This window comes from Coregonus clupeaformis, unplaced genomic scaffold (assembly GCF_020615455.1).
Source record: "Coregonus clupeaformis isolate EN_2021a unplaced genomic scaffold, ASM2061545v1 scaf0421, whole genome shotgun sequence".
In the NCBI taxonomy this organism is placed as follows: Eukaryota; Metazoa; Chordata; class Actinopteri; order Salmoniformes; family Salmonidae; genus Coregonus; species Coregonus clupeaformis.
This window is the reverse complement of record NW_025533876.1, coordinates 174166-192980: the sequence shown is the minus strand read 5'-3', so window position 1 is coordinate 192980 and position 18815 is coordinate 174166. Positions and strand designations below refer to the sequence as shown.

The window sequence follows — 18815 nt, the reverse complement described above, 5'->3', positions numbered from 1 at the left end:
GAAGTGGGCTTATTTAGATTTTTTGTGTGTCTGCGGAGTAGAAGAGGTGTGCATTGTGCCTCAAGAAGATATGAGTGGAATGTTTGGTGTATGGATCTTCAAAGCAGAGTGGGGTGGCGCATAAAGTGTGTGCAGATTTAATACCTGAGGAAGTAGATGGAGTTGTTGGTGCAGATTGACTGACCCGTATGGTAGATGAAGTGAAGAAATTAACTTCATCCACAGTCTCGCCCTTCTCATGTAAAGTTGGGCTATGTGAGATACTCTTTAAGAGCCTACATGCACAAAACCCTTCAGTGCCATAAATGCTAAATCTTTTGTAAGGTGTAAAGTGTATGCAGACGGGAAGAGTATCGAATGCCAGTGGAGGTTAGATGCTGCAATTGAGGTGGCGAACATGTGCCCAAATTTACGGATTGCCCTGTTAGAGTGAAGATGACAGAAGTGGCTAAAGTAAGGGCTGTCCAGCATGTCTCCTACCTGGAGGCCGTGAGAAGAGTTGAAGTAACGAGTAGAGCTGTGTATGCAATGGTAGTAGAGCCTGCACTGGTGTGTGTAAAAAGGTGTACTTTGTAGCATATATTGCAATGGTCATTAACTGCACAGCACAAACAGAGAAGAAATCTGATTAAATTGGCATCATTGTAAGTGCAGCGGAACGTTTTTTGGGAGACTCAGGGATTTGACAGCAGATGAAGTACAAGGAATCCGTGACTTGAATTGGAATGTGACTGAAGGAGTGGGATGGGTTTTAATTTATTGTGTCCATTTTTTTACTTTGTATGATGTCGATTTTTCCGCTTTCCAACAACTGATATGTTTTTTTATAGTTTACCACCCATACAGTAGGTGGCGGCATGCACCTATAACAATTGTTAGCGGACCGCCATAATATCAAAGAAGAAGTAAACAGACGTGAACAGTGACCAAGAACAATGTCTACTTTTGAATTTGTATTGGTTATTAAGATGTTTATTAACACCATGGAACTCACAATATTACTCATTTAACTCCACAGCATCACATACTTACCTCAGGTAGTCTTTAATTCGCGTTGGAGACAGGACTTGGTTGATTTGTGTTATCTAGGCAACGCTAGCTAGCTAGCTGCTAACAACAATGGCTAACAGTAACTGTATGGTTTTTCACACTCAAATAGCCTCCGTCATGGAGGTGCTAGCGAATGCAGCCGTGGCAGAGATCTGTAAACTCGTAGACGACGACTATGCTGTGTTTCGTTTGGAAATTTCTCAAAGCCAGAAAGAAAACAGGGGATTGCGGAGGAAACTACAGCTACTGGAACTGAAGGTGGCACGGGAGCGCGCAGAAAGGACAATACGAGAGCGCGTCCTCGCTAGTCGTCCCAGTAGTGTCAAAGTCGTCGACCGATACAGATTACAAAAAGGTACATTTTGCTAAAGTCCGAGGTCGCCCGTTCATATGTAGCTCAGTGCCTGTAGCCCCATTCCTCTCTGCACTAGCCAGCAGATCCGAAAAGCTTGCTTGCAGCTGCGCTAGGGTCAGACAGATGTTCTGTGTAGATATGGCTCAGAAAACATACCTCAATCCAGGGATTATAAATGCTTTGTACTCTGAATTGTCCCATTATCCCAACTGTTACACAGAGAAAATTGAACGACTGCTAGTTTTTCTGGAAAACTGGACTGTTGATCCTCATGCTAGGTAGCAGAAGCCACAGCAGCTATTTTGGGAATGGCAGTGTCAGCCAATCAGCTCCTTTGTTGATCAATGCCATTCCATAATGGCTACTGTTAGCTAGAATGAGGACAAAAATGGCAGTTTACTTAAACTAGCACTCTTCAATCTTCTCTGTGTAACAGTTGGGATAATGGGATAATTTGGAGTCCAAAGCATTTCTCATTACTGGATTGAAATACATTTTCTGAGCCATATCTCACGCCGGCTCTACATGTCTTAATCTACACAGGAAGTGTAGTGCAGCTGTAAAATCCTTGTGCAGCTGTAAGCAAGCGGGTAGGATCTGCTGGCTACCCTCTGCAGGTGTTCAGATGTGTTTCCCAGAATTGTTGTCTTGGTCAGTTTTTGGATAGGCAATAATTCCCCCAATTACTTAGCTATCTTGCGCAAAGACACATATTCTAACCAGATTCTTGATTTACTGCATTTCCTATTATTTCCTCAATGAAAACAATGTGATACATGGAACATAATACATCGATCAATAATAGTATATCAAGAAGTTATGAGACGTGTTACCTTACATCATTGCCAATTCTAGACAGTGTCAATAGTGTACAATATAGCGTTGAGCATTGACAGTACCTAACCTAACCCTATTTTTTCCCCCAATCACTCTCTCAGGTGAAGGACATCTCACTGGAGGCTACAGGAGCTTTGAGAAGCCAGTGGGACACAATACATGGAGAGATGATCAACCAATCACTGTTGATGAGGGAGTGGAACCTCAACCCAGCACGTTATCGTGATAGAGGTTAGTGTAATAGTATTACATCAAAATTACAGTACATCAAAAGTGGCCAGTTTATTTCAGAAAGGCTCCCCTCAGCTATTCACTTGCTTACATCCTCATTTATTTGTGAGACTTCAATGTGACATTGTTATCCAATTCTACTCATGTACCGATAATAACTGGGAATGGGCATTTTAAATATTTTCACTATTCAAATAATATAATTGTATTTCATTGAGAAAAAGCCTTTTCATTTTAAAAATAGGCCTATGATTTTTCCCTTCCAAAATGAATACTTGCAAGTATTCGAATACTAACGTCCGTTCGGATATTCGAATATTCAGATAAACTCTCCCATTCCTGGTAATAACCTCCTCTCTTCTTGTGTCAGTCTGCAGATGCAGAGGCTGCAGGTCCTGGGGTCAAGCAGGAGAGGACTGAAGGAGAGGAGGACCCACGACTCACCAGAGACATCCAGACTGGAGCAGCGGCTGGAGTAGCACCCCCTGTAGCTACAGAGGAACTATCCACCGCCGTCACGCCCCAGGCCAGGAGCCGGCACAGCATCACTGAGGTCAGTGGAACGCGGAATGCCGTCCTTAAGTCCGAGACAGACACCAAGACTTTAACTGTAACACACATAATCTTACACAGGATCTGACCACAGATCAGACCCAGAGAGATTGGGTCTGGGGCCACCAGAGCCTCCTGCTCAGAATTCTTACCGGTATTTCACTAGAGCCAGAAGACGGTTCATTCCCGTGGTGATGGTGATGTTAGACACTGGTGGTGATGATCCGTCTTGTTCTTACACTACAGAGATGGACCCTGGCAACATGCACTTGGATTTAGAGACAGAATGATCTATCTAGAGGGGACTGGAACCAGTACAGTAGTAGTGTATACTCTGAAGGGTGCCTAGATAAGAAAGGGGAGGTTGTAGTCATTGGTAGATGAGATTACTTTGAAAGTGTAGGGCGACGCTCCTCCCACATGGAATGCAAAGCCACCTAGGAGACGGACACTCACAGGGCAAATATTTCTTAGATTACAGGGGAAGCTTAGAGACTAATCCAAATGTCCTCACCCACCCCCCTTTACATGCATTCAGGGATCGTGACCCAGTGTCCATGCCAATGGCACCTTCCGATTCACACGGCCTCGTCCTTTTCGATCGGGTATTGAACTCAAACGACAGGGCTAGAGCCCAGGCTCAGGGAGGGGGAGCCACATCAGGCAATAGTAAAGAGAAACGGTTCCTCTGCATGTTCTGTAACAAAGGCTTCAGCTGCCTTCATAGAGTGGAGATCCACCAGAGGTTTCACACAGGGGTGAAATCCTTGAGCTGTATCCAGTGTCACATGCGCTTCACCCAGGCTGGCACCCTGAAGAGGGTCCACACAGGGGAGAATCCCTACAGCTGCCCAATGTGTGAGAATAGGTTCTCCCGCCAGGACCACCTGACGATGCACCTTAAGGTCCACACGGGAGAAAGGCTTTTCTCTCTGAGAAGAGGTTCTCAGAGAGGAACTACCTCAGGATACACCAGCAGAATTACCATTCCACTCTATAACATAGAAAGTAACCATTCCACTCGATAGCTTCTGACGTTTAGATCAAACTCTGCATTAAAGACAAAGATGAATTTCATTCAAAAATATCCACCGATGCATTTGGAGTAACAAGAGTACCAGATTTCAGTATTGAATATTACTGGGTAGAATATTGCATCTATACATTGTGTGATATAAAGTGCCTAGTGAAAGTCTACACACCCCTTGCACAGTCTTCACATTTTGCTGCCTTAAAATTTAAGTCTAAAAAGGGATTAAATTGGATTTAGAAAGTTAAAGTATTGTGGTGGCAGCATCATGTATGTCACCGGCATGGATTGGGAACTAAAAAGTTAGAGGAAACCCTGCCTCAGTTTTCTGAATACCTAACCCTGGAATAGTATTTTTCACCAATTACACACATTTTAATGCCAAGTACACACCATAATGAGTGATCCTGACTTAAATCTGAGACAATGTTTGATTATTGCTGTCCATCAATTATTCCAATCAAATTGACTGAATATGAGCAATATTGACAGAAACAATTAATATAATGGAAACACTTGAGTAAATGAAGGATACAAAGTGTATACAGTACCAGTCAAAAGTTTGGACACACATACTCATTCAAGGGTTTTTCTTTATTTTTTACCATTTTCTACATTGTAGAATAATAGTAAAGACATCAAAACTATGAAATAACACATATGCAATCATGTAGTAACCATAAAACTGTTTAACAAATTAAAATATTTTATATTTGAGATTCTTCAAATAGCCACCCTTTGCCTTGATGACAGCTTTGCACACTCTTGGCATTCACTCAACCAGCTTCATGAATGCATTTCAATTAACAGGTGTGCCTTCTTAAAAGTTAATTTGTGGAATTTCTTTCCTTCTTAATGCGTTTGAGCCTATCAGTTGTGTTGTGACAAGGTAGGGGGGGTATACTTGGTAAAAGACCAAGTCCATATTATGGCAAGAACAGCTCAAATAAGCAAAGAGAAACGACAGTCCATCATTACTTTAAGACATGAAGGTCAGTCAATACGGAACATTTCAAGAACTTTGAAAGTTTTTTCAAGTGCTATTGCAAAAGCCATCAAGCGCTGTGATGAAACTGGCTCTCATGAGGACCGCCACAGGAATGTAAGACCCAGAGTTACCTCTGCTGCAGAGGATAAGTTCATTAGAGTTACCAGCCTCAGAAATTGCAGCCCAAATAAATGCTTCAGAGTTCAAGTAACAGACACATCTCAACATCAACTGTTCAGAGGAGACTGCGTGAATCAGGCCTCAGAAATTGCAGCCCAAATAAATGCTTCACAGAGTTCAAGTAACAGACACATCTCAACATCAACTGTTCAGAGGAGACTGCGTGAATCAGGCCAATAATTAATGGTAGAATTAAAGGACACCAATAAGAAGAAGAGACTTGCTTGGGCCAAAAAACACAAGCAAAGGACATTAGACTGGAGGAAATTGAGCTTTTTGGTTCCAACCGCCGTATTTGAGAATGCCAAGAGTGTGCAAAGCTGTCATCAAGGCAAAGGGTGGCTATTTGAAGAATCTCAAATATAAAATATATTTTGATTTGTTTAACAGTTTTCATGAAAGATCTCTCTGTACTTTGCTCCATTCATCTTTGCATCGATCCTGACTAGTATCCCAGTCCCTGCCGCTGAAAAACATGCTTCACCTTAGGGATGGTGCCAGGTTTCCTCCAGACGTGAAGATTGGCATTCAGGCCAAAGAGTTCAATCTTGGTTTCATCAGACCAGAGAATCTTGTTTCTCATGGTCTGAGAGTGTTTAGGTGCCTTTTGAGATTTAATGAGCATGAAAACGATGTAAACCATATGCCATGGCCATCTCAGTCACCAGATCTCAACCCAATTGAACACTTATGGGACATTCTGGAGTGGCGCCTGAGGCAGTGTTTATGCACCACCATCAACAAAACACCAAATCATGGAGTTTTTCGTGGAGGAATGGTGTTGCATCTCTCCAATAGAGTTCCAGACACTTGTAGAATCTATGCCAAGATGCATTGAAGCTGTTCTGGCTTGTGGTGGCCCAACGCCTTATTAATCAACTTTATGTTGGTTTTTCTTTTCTTTTGGCAGTTTACCTGTATGTTGCCCTAATAGTTGATTTTATGGTCAATCTGGCGTCTACAGTAGCCGTACAGCATTTACGGTGATGAGGTCTCCGCAGAAGCCAGGGCATTCATACTTACATTTACACTTTAGTCATTTAGCAGACGCTCTTATCCATAGCGACTTACAGTTAGTGAGTGCATACATTTTCATACTGCCCCCCCCGTGGGAAACGAACCCACAACCCTGGCGTTGCAAGCGCCATGCTCTACCAAGTGAGCTACAAAATGAAATTCCTTCACTTCATCACCTTAGCTACGCAATGATAATTAGTTTAATGGAAACCCTAAATTGGCTTTGTACTATGTCATAAGTTACGTCTATAAATTCCACTCCTTATGGGCAGTTAATTTCTTAAACCTTATCTCTATCAAATGATCCATTAACGGCACCAACTCAGAAAACCTTTATTTATTATTTCCCACCCCTGACATACGTCTACGTTTGGGTGAGAAAGTTAATATATAAAAATTATTACTTTATCAACTCCCTAGTAATCGATTATACACATAAAATTAATCATATTTTCATATCTTCACATAATCCATATAGAACGTTAGAAATCCTTAGGTACTCACATCAAACAATCCCTTCAATCCTTCTTGTTTTTTACATGGAATGTCCTCATCCTCCAAATCCTTATGCAGCTCTCAATATTCCAAACATAAATTAATACTGTATAAAAGACATAATATCAGACTCCAATCAAGTTGTAGAAACATCAAGGATGATCAATGGAAACAGGATGAACCTGAGCTCAATTGAGTCTCATAGCAAAGGGTCTGAATACTTATGTAAATAAGGTATCTGTTTTTTATGTTTCATACATTTTATAAAACATCTAAAGACCTGTTTTCGCTTTGTCATTATGGGGTAGGTATTGTGTGTAGATTGATTATGATTTTTTTTGTAATTTAATCCATTTTAGAATAAAGCTGTAACATAACAAAATGTGGAAAAAGTCATGGGGTCTGAATACTTTCCCAATGCACTGTATATGACTAAATGTGTACCCCCGAGCTGAAGGCGGTCTAAGCTTACCTGATCAACTTGTGGTTGGTGTCCACATGTATGAGGGAAAGAGGACCCCGAACAGAGTATGTTCTTCTGACAACACATCCAAGTCGTGCTATTCTTTCCTGAATTCCTGCAGCCTCGACACGATGCATTGAGTCCCACACTCAGATCCACTGGACTCGATGACCCAGTGCTTTCAGACGTCCTCTCACCATCCTAATTGTGGTGAATTTGTCTTGATTGTGGACACCAGACCGTCCAGCTCCTCATCTGTCATTTGGCTGTATGTTCCTCTCACCGCGATACCGTATTCCTGCATTCTGCGTTGGACAGTTTGTGTTGAGATGACAAGCTTGCGCATCGCAGAGCAGAGTGCATCCAATAAAATGTTTGTTGTCAAGGAAGTGAGTTTGTGTTTATACAGGACGTACTGCCCCCACCTACCTCCAACCAATCATGTCAATGCGGAGCTATGCGTAGCCATCCGCATTGTTACAACATTTTGGAGGGGCATGGCATTGCCGTACGGAGCTCGATTTGGCCTCCGGAGGCTCCACAATTGCATCACACCCTCCGCAACGCATTGACGTATCAAGCATAAAGCACGTTTAAGAGTTGTGGAAGGTTGGTAGAATCTTATTCAAAATGATTCACAGCTGTAATGGCTGCCAAAGGTGCTTCCACCAAGTTATCTCCGGGGTGTGAAGACAAACGCAATCAACACATCCTTCCTCATTTTGTATTTCTTAGTCATTTGGAAAATTTTCTATAATTCTTCTTTCACTTTGAAAATGTGAAGTAGGTTGTGTAGATCGATAGATAAACAATTTAATTGTATCCATTTTTAGACTGAATTTGAAGGCAGCTAGATGTTCAGACTGCAAGGGGAGACTTTGACTAGAGACTGTATAAGCCATGTATAAGCCTAAAAAGTCTGTTACATAGTGTTTGTACTGTGTAGGCTATATGCCTATTTCATTACTTCCATTCAACTACCTCATTTTTTTGTTAGCGAGTATGGCCCCTCCATGTTGAAAGTGTGTTAATTATCTGTGTCTGCATGTGTACGTACCTGAGGGAGTGTATGTCTGTGTAATCTGTATCACCTCTCTCTTCCAGGAGGAGGAGGGTCCAGAGGTGCTGCTGGTGAAGGAGGAGGGGTGTGAGGAGGGTCTGGGGAACCCTGAGGGGATCATGGTCATGGAGGACAACCAGACTACACCTCCTGAACCCACAAATGAACCAGCTGAGCAGCACAGGACCACACACAGTCTCACTGAGGTGAGCCCACTGTGAACTACTGTCTGAATGGTATTAGGTCAGGGCCCGTATCCACAAAGCCTCTCAGAGTAGGAGTGCTGATCTAGGATCAGTTTTGCCTTTTAGATCATAATGAATAAGATTATATGGAAAGATCCTAGATCAGCACTCCTACTCTGAGAAGCTTTGTGAATACGGGCCAAGGTCTTGATTAATTATTTTTCTTAAGTGTGGGACCATGCCTTTGAATTTAAAACCATTAAAGAGTGTAAAATAATAAAATCAACTAACACGGTTGCATAGTACTCATAGCAATCTCTCATTGCCCAATCAGAAGATGCTCCATAGCAGGGTGCTGATATCAGATTTCTTGATCCAACATCCTCTCACTCTGTATCTCTTACAGTCAGTAGACATGGAGGATGGGAAGCCTGATCTGCTACTGATCAAAGAGGAGACAGTAGAAGATGGACCAGAGAGCATTGACCTGCTGAATGGACTAAAGATGGGGGGGCAAGGTAAGGGAGAAATACATATGGGTCTTTCTATAAATAATGAGATAAAAATTGGGATACAAATTTCAAAATGGTTTGAAACAAAATTATTTATGATTTTCATGCAGTTCCACGTGTGTACTTAGAGGAATATATGCAAATTGTCCCTTAACTCCTATACAACAACATAGGCCTAGGACTATTCATCCTTTAAGCAGGGTTCATGCAGACATTGGAAAGTCAAATTCAAGGACCTTCAGGGACTTTTTTTCAGGCACTTAATTGTAATTTAAGGACCTCAATATTATACAATTGTATAATTTATATAATTGGAAATATAGGGCCCAATATAGAACCCCCACCCCCAAAAATCATGCAAAAGGTGTCCCAAAAAAAGTAGACCACTTTAAGAATAATGAATTCTTTAGGCCTTGCCAATGCATTGATATTCAAATGAGTACAGTGGCTTGCGAAAGTATTCACCCCCTTGGCATTTTTCCTATTTTGTTGCCTCACAACCTGGAATTAAAATGGGGTTTGTATCATTTGATTTACACAACATGCCTACCACTTTGAAGATGCAAACAAAAAAAACTAATCCCCCTGGCAAAACTGCTCCAGCTCCTTCAAGTTGGATGGGTTCCGCTGGTGTACAGCAATTTTTAAGTCATACCACAGATTCTCAATTGGATTGAGGTCTGGGCTTTGACTAAGCCATTCCAAGACATTTAAATGTTTCCCCTTAAACCACTTGAGTGTTGCTTTAGCAGTATGCTTAGGGTCATTGTCCTGCTGGAAGGTGAACCTCCGTCCCAGTCTCAAATCTCAGGAAGACTGAAACAGGTTTCCCTCAAGATTTCCCTGTATTTAGCGCCATCCATCATTCCTTCAATTTTGACCAGTTTCCCAGTCCCTGCCAATGAAAAACATCCCCACAGCATGATGCTGCTGCCACCACCATGCTTCTCTGTGGGGATGGTGTTCTTGGGGTAATGAGAGGTGTTGGGTTTGCGCCAGACATAGCGTTTTCCTTGATGGCCAAAAAGCTCAATTTTAGTCTCATCTGACCAGAGTACCTTCTTCCATATGTTTGGGGAGTCTCCCACATGGCTTTTGGCGAACACCAAACATGTTTACTTATTTTTTTTCTTTAAGCAATGGCTTTTTTCTGGCCACTCTTCCGTAAAGCCCAGGGCCCGTATCTCTAAAGAATTTTTGTGCAAAAAGTGGCTCCTAGCGGCCAAATTCTAAGAAAATTCTCAGAGGCATGACGTTTTCTTAGAATTTCCCCCTAAAAGTGACACGAAAATCCCAGTTAATATAAAAGCTATTCCTCAAGAGTCCTAGCGCTTAAAAGGGCTCCTAAGGCGAGATCTGCTAAGAGCAGGGAAGAGGACTTTTAGTGGCTTAGGAGTTACCCTAAGCAGCTGCACAAAATGGCCAACAGAGGAGGCAGGAGAGATGTCCTGCAAACACTGGATGACAGGGTATTATTGAGACGCTACAGATTGGATCGTGCAGGAATCATGTTTGTGGTGGATCTCCTTAGAGATGCAATTACTTCACCAACTCGACGCCACAACGCTATTACACCGGAGAAGAAAGTAATCACAACCCTGAGGTATTTGGCAACAGGGAAAATGCAACAATGCAGCAGTGATGACTTGGGTCTGTCCCAATCCTCCGTCAGCAGAGTCATCACCCAAACACTGACAGCTTTGTCACAACCTAATATTGTGACACAATTTGTTTCATTCCCGCTGGATGCCCGCACTTTACACACACATAAAAGGGCATTTATGGACATTGCAGGATTCCCTGGCGTTGTGGGTGTAATTGATGGAACACATGTGAGAATAATTGCGCCATCAGAGGACGAGGCTGTCTTTGTTAACAGGAAGAATTTCCACAGCATCAATGTGCAAATAGTGTTCAATGCGGCCTGGAAGATTTTGGACATTGTGGCTAAATGGCCAGGCTCCACACATGATGCGAGAATGCTCTCCGAGAGTGGCATCAGACAGCTTTTTGAGAGACGCTATGTGCCAGCTAATTGCCACTTGTTAGGGGACAGTGGCTACCCATGCAAACCATGGCTCCTTACACCTTACCTCCAGCCACGCCAAGGGCCCCAACTAAACTATAACAGGTAAGCCAAACAATACAAAAATCATGGAAATGAAATGCAAGCAATATGTTAGAGCATCCAAGTAGTGCAATATTTCCATCAAATAATTAAAGGTCTGTATTCTATTGTAGGGCCCACAAGACAACAAGAGCGGTGGTGGAGCGTGGCATAGGCCAGCTTAAGAGGCGCTTTCATGTTCTCCACGGAGAGGTGCGGCTGAGGCCTGAAAAAGTCAGCAAACTCATCATAGCCTGTGCAGTATTACACAATATTTGCAAGGTTAGACAGATTGCAGAACCTCTGGAGGATGGCGATGAGGATGAGGATGGAGACAACGATGAGGATGGTGGTGAAGAAGATATTCACATTCCACAGGGGAACCTAGCCCAGAGTGGACTGCCTTACAGGGCAAACTTCACAAATTTACATTTCAGGCAAGCTGTAGCCCCATGTCATTTGAGAACTTGTGATGGTATTAAGAACTACCACAGTTTTACTGCACATCACCTGCAACTGTTAAATGCAAGACACAGAACACAATCTCTAAATGGTTTATTTTTTAGGTGTTCAATTTTAAGGCGGTAGTACTCCTCCTGAAGGGAAAGGACTTTTTTTTGTTGTTCAAACACATCAATTGTGAGTTGCAATCTTCTCTCCTGCAGGGATGCTGACGGAGCAGGTGCTGCGGATGGGAATGGTGTTTGATCCGCCGGGCTATCCTGAGTAGCAGCTGCAGATGGTTCAGGCGGCAAACTTGATGGGCCCGGTTCTTGTGATGGCTCCATGCTACAGAAATACATAGGCCTAGTTTAATTATTGTTTTGATTAAATTAATTTAATACAATGAGCATGGATAACACATGAAATGGCTTCTGCAATGAATAAACACTGTTGATATGAATAACCCTGTGTCCTACCTTTGCTGCATTTCAAGGGCCTGCATCATTGACGTGTCAATGCCTGTTGGCAGCCCGGTGACACTGACCTCAGAGTGTCCCAGGACTTGAAAGACAGTGTCGGCCACCTGGGACAGCCGCTTTGCAGGTGGTCCACCCCCTAGAAAGAAACAGTCAATGAACACAGTACTTAGGCATGTAAATTAACTTTGCCAGCAGGAGCAAATTGCCAGATTATGTGGTAGGCCATAGTATTTTGCTCACCTGTGAGTGAGGATTCCCGCTTGTGTGCTGCAATCTCATATTTTGCCTTGGACTGCAGCACATACCACCTTTTCTCACAATCGTCGCCTGTCCGCACCACCAGTGGAAAAGAGGCATTGATTGTTTGGGATATTGTGTCCCAGGCGCGCCTCTTGCCTTGGCTAGTGACAGTTGGGCCAAATTTTCCTCGTAACATACCTTTATGTTCGTTCACCAACTGGGCCAGCAACAAACCTTGCTCCTCAGTCCAGTTCGGCTTACGATTCCTTTTTTTCTCCATTTTCTGTGTTTGTAGGATATTTGTTAACAAGCCTTCATAAATAGACCAGCCAGCAATCACAGACATTGTTAAAAGCTGAGCTGTGTTACCCTCGTTAAGTTCACACTGAGTTGTAACGTTGCAATTTCTACTTCATTAAGGACAGCCCCTTGAGATAGGCCATCTTGTTTTCAATGGGGTCCATATGGAAGTGAAAGTACAAAATATGCCAGCTAGGATATTAATATGAGCAAATGAGACACAAATCATTATTTGAACAGGGTGTAATGAGCTTAAGTTTTCACATATTTTAGATTCTAATGTTAGGCTATAACCCCTACAGCTTACTATTCATTTTCCAGATATTTTCTTGAATGTGAAATATTATTTACAATTATAGTCTGCATAAGATTAGAGTGTATAATTATGTTTATTGATTTGAGGGTACATCCTTTGCTCATTATCACCAAAAGTTCATTTTCATCAAACTTGTAGGATCAACCAATCACGGCTTTTGAAATGATGACTCATACCTAGCAACGGGGTCAACCACACCTCCTCACTAAGATAGGATTTTTCATCCATTCCTGGCTCAGAGTTCACTGAAAATGTTCTGGAATCACTTCTAAGCTAAAACTCCTGGCAAGGAATTTTTAGGTTAAGTTAGGAGCTCTCTGAGAGGATTCTCAGAATCTTTAAGGATACGGGCCCAGCTCTGTGGAGTGTACGGCTTAAAGTGGTCCTATGGACAGATACTCCAATCTCTGCTGTGGTGCTTTGCAGCTCCTTCAGGGTTTCTTTGGTCTCTTTGTTGCCTCTCTGATTAATGCCCTCCTTGCCTGGTCCGTGAGTTTGGTGGGCGGCCCTCTCTTGGCAGGTTTGTTGTGGTGCCATATTCTTTCCATTTTTTTATAATAGATTGAATGGTGCTCCGTGGGATGTTCAAAGTTCCGGATATTTTTAATAACCCAACCCTGATCTGTACTTCTCCACAACTTTGTCCCTGACCTGTTTGGAGAGCTCCTTGGTCTTCATGGTGCCCCTTGCTTAGTGGTGTTGCAGACTCTGGGGCCTTTCAGAACAGGTGTATATATACTGAAATCATGTGACAGATCATGTGACACTTAGATTGCACACAGGTGGACTTTATTTAACCAATTATGTGACTTCTGAAGGTAATTGGTTGCACCAGATCTTATTTAGGGGCTTCATAGCAAAGGGGGTGAATACATATGCACGCACCACTTTTCCATTATTATTATTTTTTGAATTTTCTGAAACAATTTATTTTTTCCATTTCACTTCACCAATTTGGACTTTTTTGTGTATGTCCATTACATGAAATCCAAATAAAATTAAATGTAAATTACAGGTTGTGATGGATATTTTTAGTGGACTATGAGATAAAACTGGGTTAATCACGAACATAGAGTTAGAATTCTTTGTTGCTGGGCCAGGAACTTAATTGGGTCATTGCACTGTGTGTGTGTGAGTAAAGTGGGAATCTGACCTAGGGTCGAATTTCTCACTCTTACTTAAATCCATGGTTGTCCTACGTTATCAGTGACTCAAAGCAGACTGTGGCCTTTTGCTTCTCTCCTCAAACAAAGTGGAATAAGTGGCCAGGGTTGAGCAGAGTTCAGGCTAAAAACCTTTGTCTCTCCTTGGCTATCTTGTTGATTGATTACAGCAGGATGGGGTGTATGTTTGTAAGATTTAAGTATGGACCTGTCATGTTCAACAATCAGTCTTCAGGTAAAGCCCGGGAGAGGCGGGGTTTAACAGAGTTTAAACTAAACATGAGTGTTTTTGCAAGATAAGGGATTGATTGATTGTATTACTATTGATTCTGAACTGAATGAAAGTTGAATTTAGCCGCAATCATAGAAAAAAGAAGTGGGCGGAGCGATAAAGAGCGGGAAACTGAAGAGGGAGGGATTTTAAGATAGGGTGTGGGTGAAGGAGACTATATAGCTAGGGAAGAGAGAGAGAGGGGGGCCCTAATCTGCAGATTAGCCTGGCTTTATTGAAATTGTAATAAAGTCATTCTTGATTCTACAAAAACTCTGGAAGGACTTTGATTTTTAATAAAGTATAGTGATTATTTTCCACAACAGTTGTAATGCAACAAAATAGGAAAAACGCCAAGGGGGATGAATACTTTTGCAAGGCACTGTATTACATTCTGAAATATGAGAATAATGTGGAGTTGCCTGACTAAATAAATTGGATGCATGCATGGCGGTTTGTCTGTAGCCTATGTGACCGATGCAGGCACCCATAATAAAGCCGTGAAAAGCGGTAGCATCAATCTCACCATCCAGTTGTTTTTATAAAAGAGAAAGCAACCAAAAACCAGGTTCCTTTTGTAATGGAAGGATTTGTATGGAAAGCCAAGTTGAAGCCAGCATTACATGTTGTTTTCCTCATAATAACCGCACATGGTTTGACCACAACAGAGTAGCGCAACTTTTCAAGCACCAAATTGAGTAAATGTCTGATTTTCAAGTAGGCTACTTCAAGGCCCCTGTATTGTTTATAATTGTAGGCGTAACATGGAAACCAAAATGTATTTGTCATGTTACGAAACCCTGCTTTAAATCAAGCAGACGACAACAGATGATCAACATCAATTCGCTAGGGATATTGGATCCAGTGTGAATGAGACACAAATATTCTGGACATTCCTCGCGAACACCTTTTTTCCAGCACAGGCTGATGTTTTATCGCATAGAAAGACCCACACACAGAATATAATAGATATACTTCAATGGAAATAGTGATGCACCTGGCTATTATATAATTTATTTTCACATTATAAAATGTCTGAACTTGACCAGGTAATTGACTCAAACTCCATATGTAGAGTTCTCTGCCAAGTTTGTAAAGTCTATTTTGTAACCTCTTCCTGCAGATGATTGGCTGGAGGCTAATAGAGGAGACTGGGCGGCCAGCTTGGATTCCCAGAACCAGATGGGTGCAGCCAAGAGCCCAGGGGACAACATCACAGAGCAGGCCAGGACCAGAGGCGAAATAGTGGAGGTCAGTGGATGGGACAGCGTCCTCAACTCTGGGCTGGGGAACAACACTGTTAACCACAACCAGAAACAGACAGTCGAACACAAAACAACAACCGAACTTAGTCTCCATGACAGCAGACTGGCTGAGACCAGAGCGAGGTGTAGATTTGGTCTGCAGGGTTGGGGAGGTGTCGGTTTGCGGCGAGAAAGAACAGACACAGACTCTGCTAGTGATGCTCCGTCCTGCTCCTATAGTTGTGATTCAGAGAGACTGATGGCACCTCAGGTTAACCCCCTAACAGGTGCTGCCTTCAGCATTCCTTCTATAGGATCTATTAACTGGAACATGGACCCTGTGACAACACAGACACTCCCTGGCCTTCATCCTCCTCACACTCTCCTAATGTTAAACCAGACCTCAGATAATGCCAGTGCCTCAACAGTAAATGGCTACACAAGCCCATTGACAAATGACAGTAGTAGTAATGCTATCACTAGATCCAGTGGCAAAGAGAAGCGCTTCCTGTGTTCGTTCTGTGGGAAAGCCTTCAGTTTCCCCAAACAGGTGAAGATCCACCAGAGGATGCACACGGGGGAGAAACCATTCAGCTGCCACCTGTGCCGGGCCAGTTTTTCAGACTCGTCCAACCTGAAGAGGCACCAGAGGGTCCACACAGGGGAGAAACCCTACAGCTGCCCTCAGTGTGAGAAGAGGTTCTCCCACCAGCACCAGCTGAAGAGGCACCTGATGGTCCACACAGGAGAGAGGCCGTTCTCCTGTATGCACTGCGGGAAGAGGTTCTCAGAGAGAAGCTACCTTAGGATACACCAGCAGAAAATGCACACGGCCCTTGTATAGTGTATGTTGACATATAATGTAGTATTAGCTAGTTTGTTTGTAGTTAATTCTGTTGGTTTTGGATGTAGTAGGGAACTGGATGAGGTGAACTGAGGAAAGAATGAGTATGATGAGGCAGAGTAGATGATATGGTGATGGTTGGTGTGATGGTGTCTTTATAAATGCTTCACTGATGAAAAGTGACAACCTTGTCCTGTTGTTTGATGCTAATGTTTTATAATGAGGCAATGATATTGCCTTAATTCATGTTTACTAATGTAGTGAAGCTCTGTGTGTAATGTTGAACCTTTTTTTAAAGAATTCTAAAATTAAATTTTATCAAAGTGAGGGTACCGAAACAGAAATATAGTGTTACCATAGTGAGAAAAGTTATTCTGGTCACATGTACCATTTTGTGCAATAAAAGTACTGTACTTCACATTATTACCATTTTGTTGAAATTAAATACAAAATTGACTCTGTGCTGACTGACTTGGTTATTTATTTTTCATTGCAGGGACTGAGTTTCCCTTATCTCAGTCAAACCAAAAGATTATACTTCATTCTTGAATCAACACATATGGTCAATTTTTATAAACTCCAATAGCTCCATATTGTTAGGTACTTGAATCACAGTATTAGAGATTGGCTTGACTGTGGTTAACATTTAGTATCATGTCATGTTTCTGTGTGTACAGCAAAGAGTTTCTTATATAAACCTTTATATGCTCTTCTGTACAATTTGTCTTTACAGTCTGCAGTCCAGGAGGACCTGCTGATATCCGGTGTTGCTGGCGGGAGAGACTGGACCTCTGAAGCAGCTGGTCACAAACCCTGGCCCCGGAACCGAACCCTGGATCAGGAGCCGTCGCTATTCCTTCACGAGTCGGAACAAGGACCAAACCATGAGAGACAGAGACTCCACCACCACACAGAAGGCAACCACTGGACAGGTGGACTGAACAACCTCAGTCCTGGTGGTCATCAGAGAGACAGAAGCTCCAGTCGGGGATCCAGTCTGCAGCCCAGACCCTTCTCTTCACAGTCTCAGTGCAGGGATGAAGCAGGGCCTGGGGCTGATAGAGATAGACCCTCCTGTTCCTATGATACAAACACCACAGTATCCATGATGAACAGAGCAGGTCACCCTGGGCTTCAGACTTCACAGAGAGTGGTGGGAGACACCCCTGGTAGGAGTCTAACGGGAAGTCTGTCTTCTCCAGGATCTTGTCTAATGCCTGGTGAATGGGTTCATAGAAGGCCTGGGGATGGACCTCGGCCTAGCCTTCCTCAGTTACCTCATGGTTACCCCACGAATACAGACAGGGTCAGGATGGGCGTTCACAACGAGAGTTACCTAGCCTATAACACAGCACACAATCCCAACAACACCCAAACAATGGCTAGAGGTCAAGGAGGGAGCTCAAAGACTCATGGTTCTACCTCCTCTGGTGTCATTGGGTCACAACGTGGGAGACCGAGCATTAGGACGGACGCTGACAAGCCATATGCCTGCCCCACGTGTGGGAAGCGCTTCGCTAGGGCACACTATTTGAGGGAGCACCAGACCGTTCACACGAAGGAGAAGCCCTTCAAGTGCAAACTATGTAACAAGAGCTTCTCCTTCCTTAGTAACCTTACCAGACATAGGAGTGTCCACAACCGGGAGAAATCGTAGCAGTGTGGCTTGAGATGTACGCAGGTGATGTCTGGGTTAGTTATCATGTGAAGTGTTTTGGGGGTAAGAGGGTAATTAAACCACATACCCTTCATTAACTTGTCATTTGAAACAGGTTTAAGGACAGTTGAATATTGACCTGACTGAGGTGATGTAGATGGAATAAAGCCATTCTATTATTTTCTACTCTATTCTTTCTAAACAAGTCTGCTCTCAGCTTGAAAGATACTGATCTTAGGAAATATGTGTAACGTAGTAAGCACTACCCTATTTCAAAGAACAGCGTGCATACACTTTTTTCATTTAACCATACCCTTTGTTGACTATTTAACAGTCGGATGGCCTGGAGATATAAGCTGTTTTTCAGTCTCTCTGTCCCAGCTTTGATGCACCTGTACTGTCTCCGCCTTCTAGATGGTAGTGGGGTGAACAGGCTGTGGCTCGGGTGGCTGAGGTCCTTGATGATCTTCCTGTGACATCGGGTGCTGTAGATGTCCTGGATGGCAGGCATTGTGTCCCTGGTGATGTATTGGGCGAACCGCACCACCCTCTAGAGAGCCCTGCGGTTGTGGACGCTGCAGTTGCTGTACCAGGCAGTGATACAGCCTGACAGGATGCTCTCAATGGTGCATCTGTAAAAGTCCATGAGGGTCTTAGGGGCCAAGGCAAATGTCTTCAGCCTCCTGAGGTTGAAGAGGTGCAACACCACACTGCCTGTGTGGATTGAGCATTTCAGGTTGTCAGTGATCTGCATGCCGAGGAACATAAAGTATATTTTTTTATGTGTCTATTTTT

At 43.0% G+C, this 18815-nt stretch overlaps 2 protein-coding genes and 1 non-coding gene across 4 annotated transcripts; 2 read left to right on the top strand and 1 right to left on the bottom strand.

Moving 5' to 3' along the window:
• Positions 1-894: 894 nt before the first annotated feature.
• LOC121556660 lies at positions 895-18201 on the top strand. The gene is made up of 6 exons (XR_006658656.1): positions 895-1405; positions 2344-2473; positions 2844-3026; positions 8303-8464; positions 8850-8961; positions 15399-18201. It is a non-coding gene; the product is annotated as an uncharacterized LOC121556660 (transcript).
• Positions 10374-11966, top strand: LOC121556688 (putative nuclease HARBI1). The gene is made up of 3 exons (XM_045215307.1): positions 10374-11086; positions 11197-11499; positions 11728-11966. Exons 1-3 carry the CDS (start codon positions 10374-10376, stop codon positions 11768-11770), a joined length of 1059 nt encoding a protein of 352 aa, XP_045071242.1. The 3' UTR covers positions 11771-11966.
• On the bottom strand, positions 11493-13253 carry LOC123484723. Of its 2 annotated transcripts, XM_045215310.1 has the most exons (3): positions 12226-13206; positions 11983-12121; positions 11493-11851 (listed from the first exon to the last, which is right to left on the bottom strand). In XM_045215310.1, exons 1-3 carry the CDS (start codon positions 12569-12571, stop codon positions 11569-11571), a joined length of 768 nt encoding a protein of 255 aa, XP_045071245.1. In that variant the 5' UTR covers positions 12572-13206; the 3' UTR covers positions 11493-11568. The 2 variants fall into 2 exon arrangements, 1 of the variants encoding a protein (XP_045071245.1); XR_006658655.1 differs by having other exon boundaries at positions 11603-11869; positions 11983-13253.
• Positions 18202-18815: the final 614 nt, after the last annotated feature.

Coding starts and splice junctions, on each gene's coding strand:
- LOC121556688 (XM_045215307.1), top strand. CDS start 10,374: ATGGCCAACAGAGGAGGCAGGAGAGATGTCCTGCAAACACTGGATGAC. Junction 11,087..11,196: donor CCCCAACTAAACTATAACAG/GTAAGCCAAACA, acceptor ATTCTATTGTAG/GGCCCACAAGACAACAAGAG. Junction 11,500..11,727: donor TTCACAAATTTACATTTCAG/GCAAGCTGTAGC, acceptor TCTCTCCTGCAG/GGATGCTGACGGAGCAGGTG.
- LOC123484723 (XM_045215310.1), bottom strand. CDS start 12,571: ATGTCTGTGATTGCTGGCTGGTCTATTTATGAAGGCTTGTTAACAAAT. Junction 12,122..12,225: donor GCGGGAATCCTCACTCACAG/GTGAGCAAAATA, acceptor GTTTCTTTCTAG/GGGGTGGACCACCTGCAAAG. Junction 11,852..11,982: donor GCCCTTGAAATGCAGCAAAG/GTAGGACACAGG, acceptor GTATTTCTGTAG/CATGGAGCCATCACAAGAAC.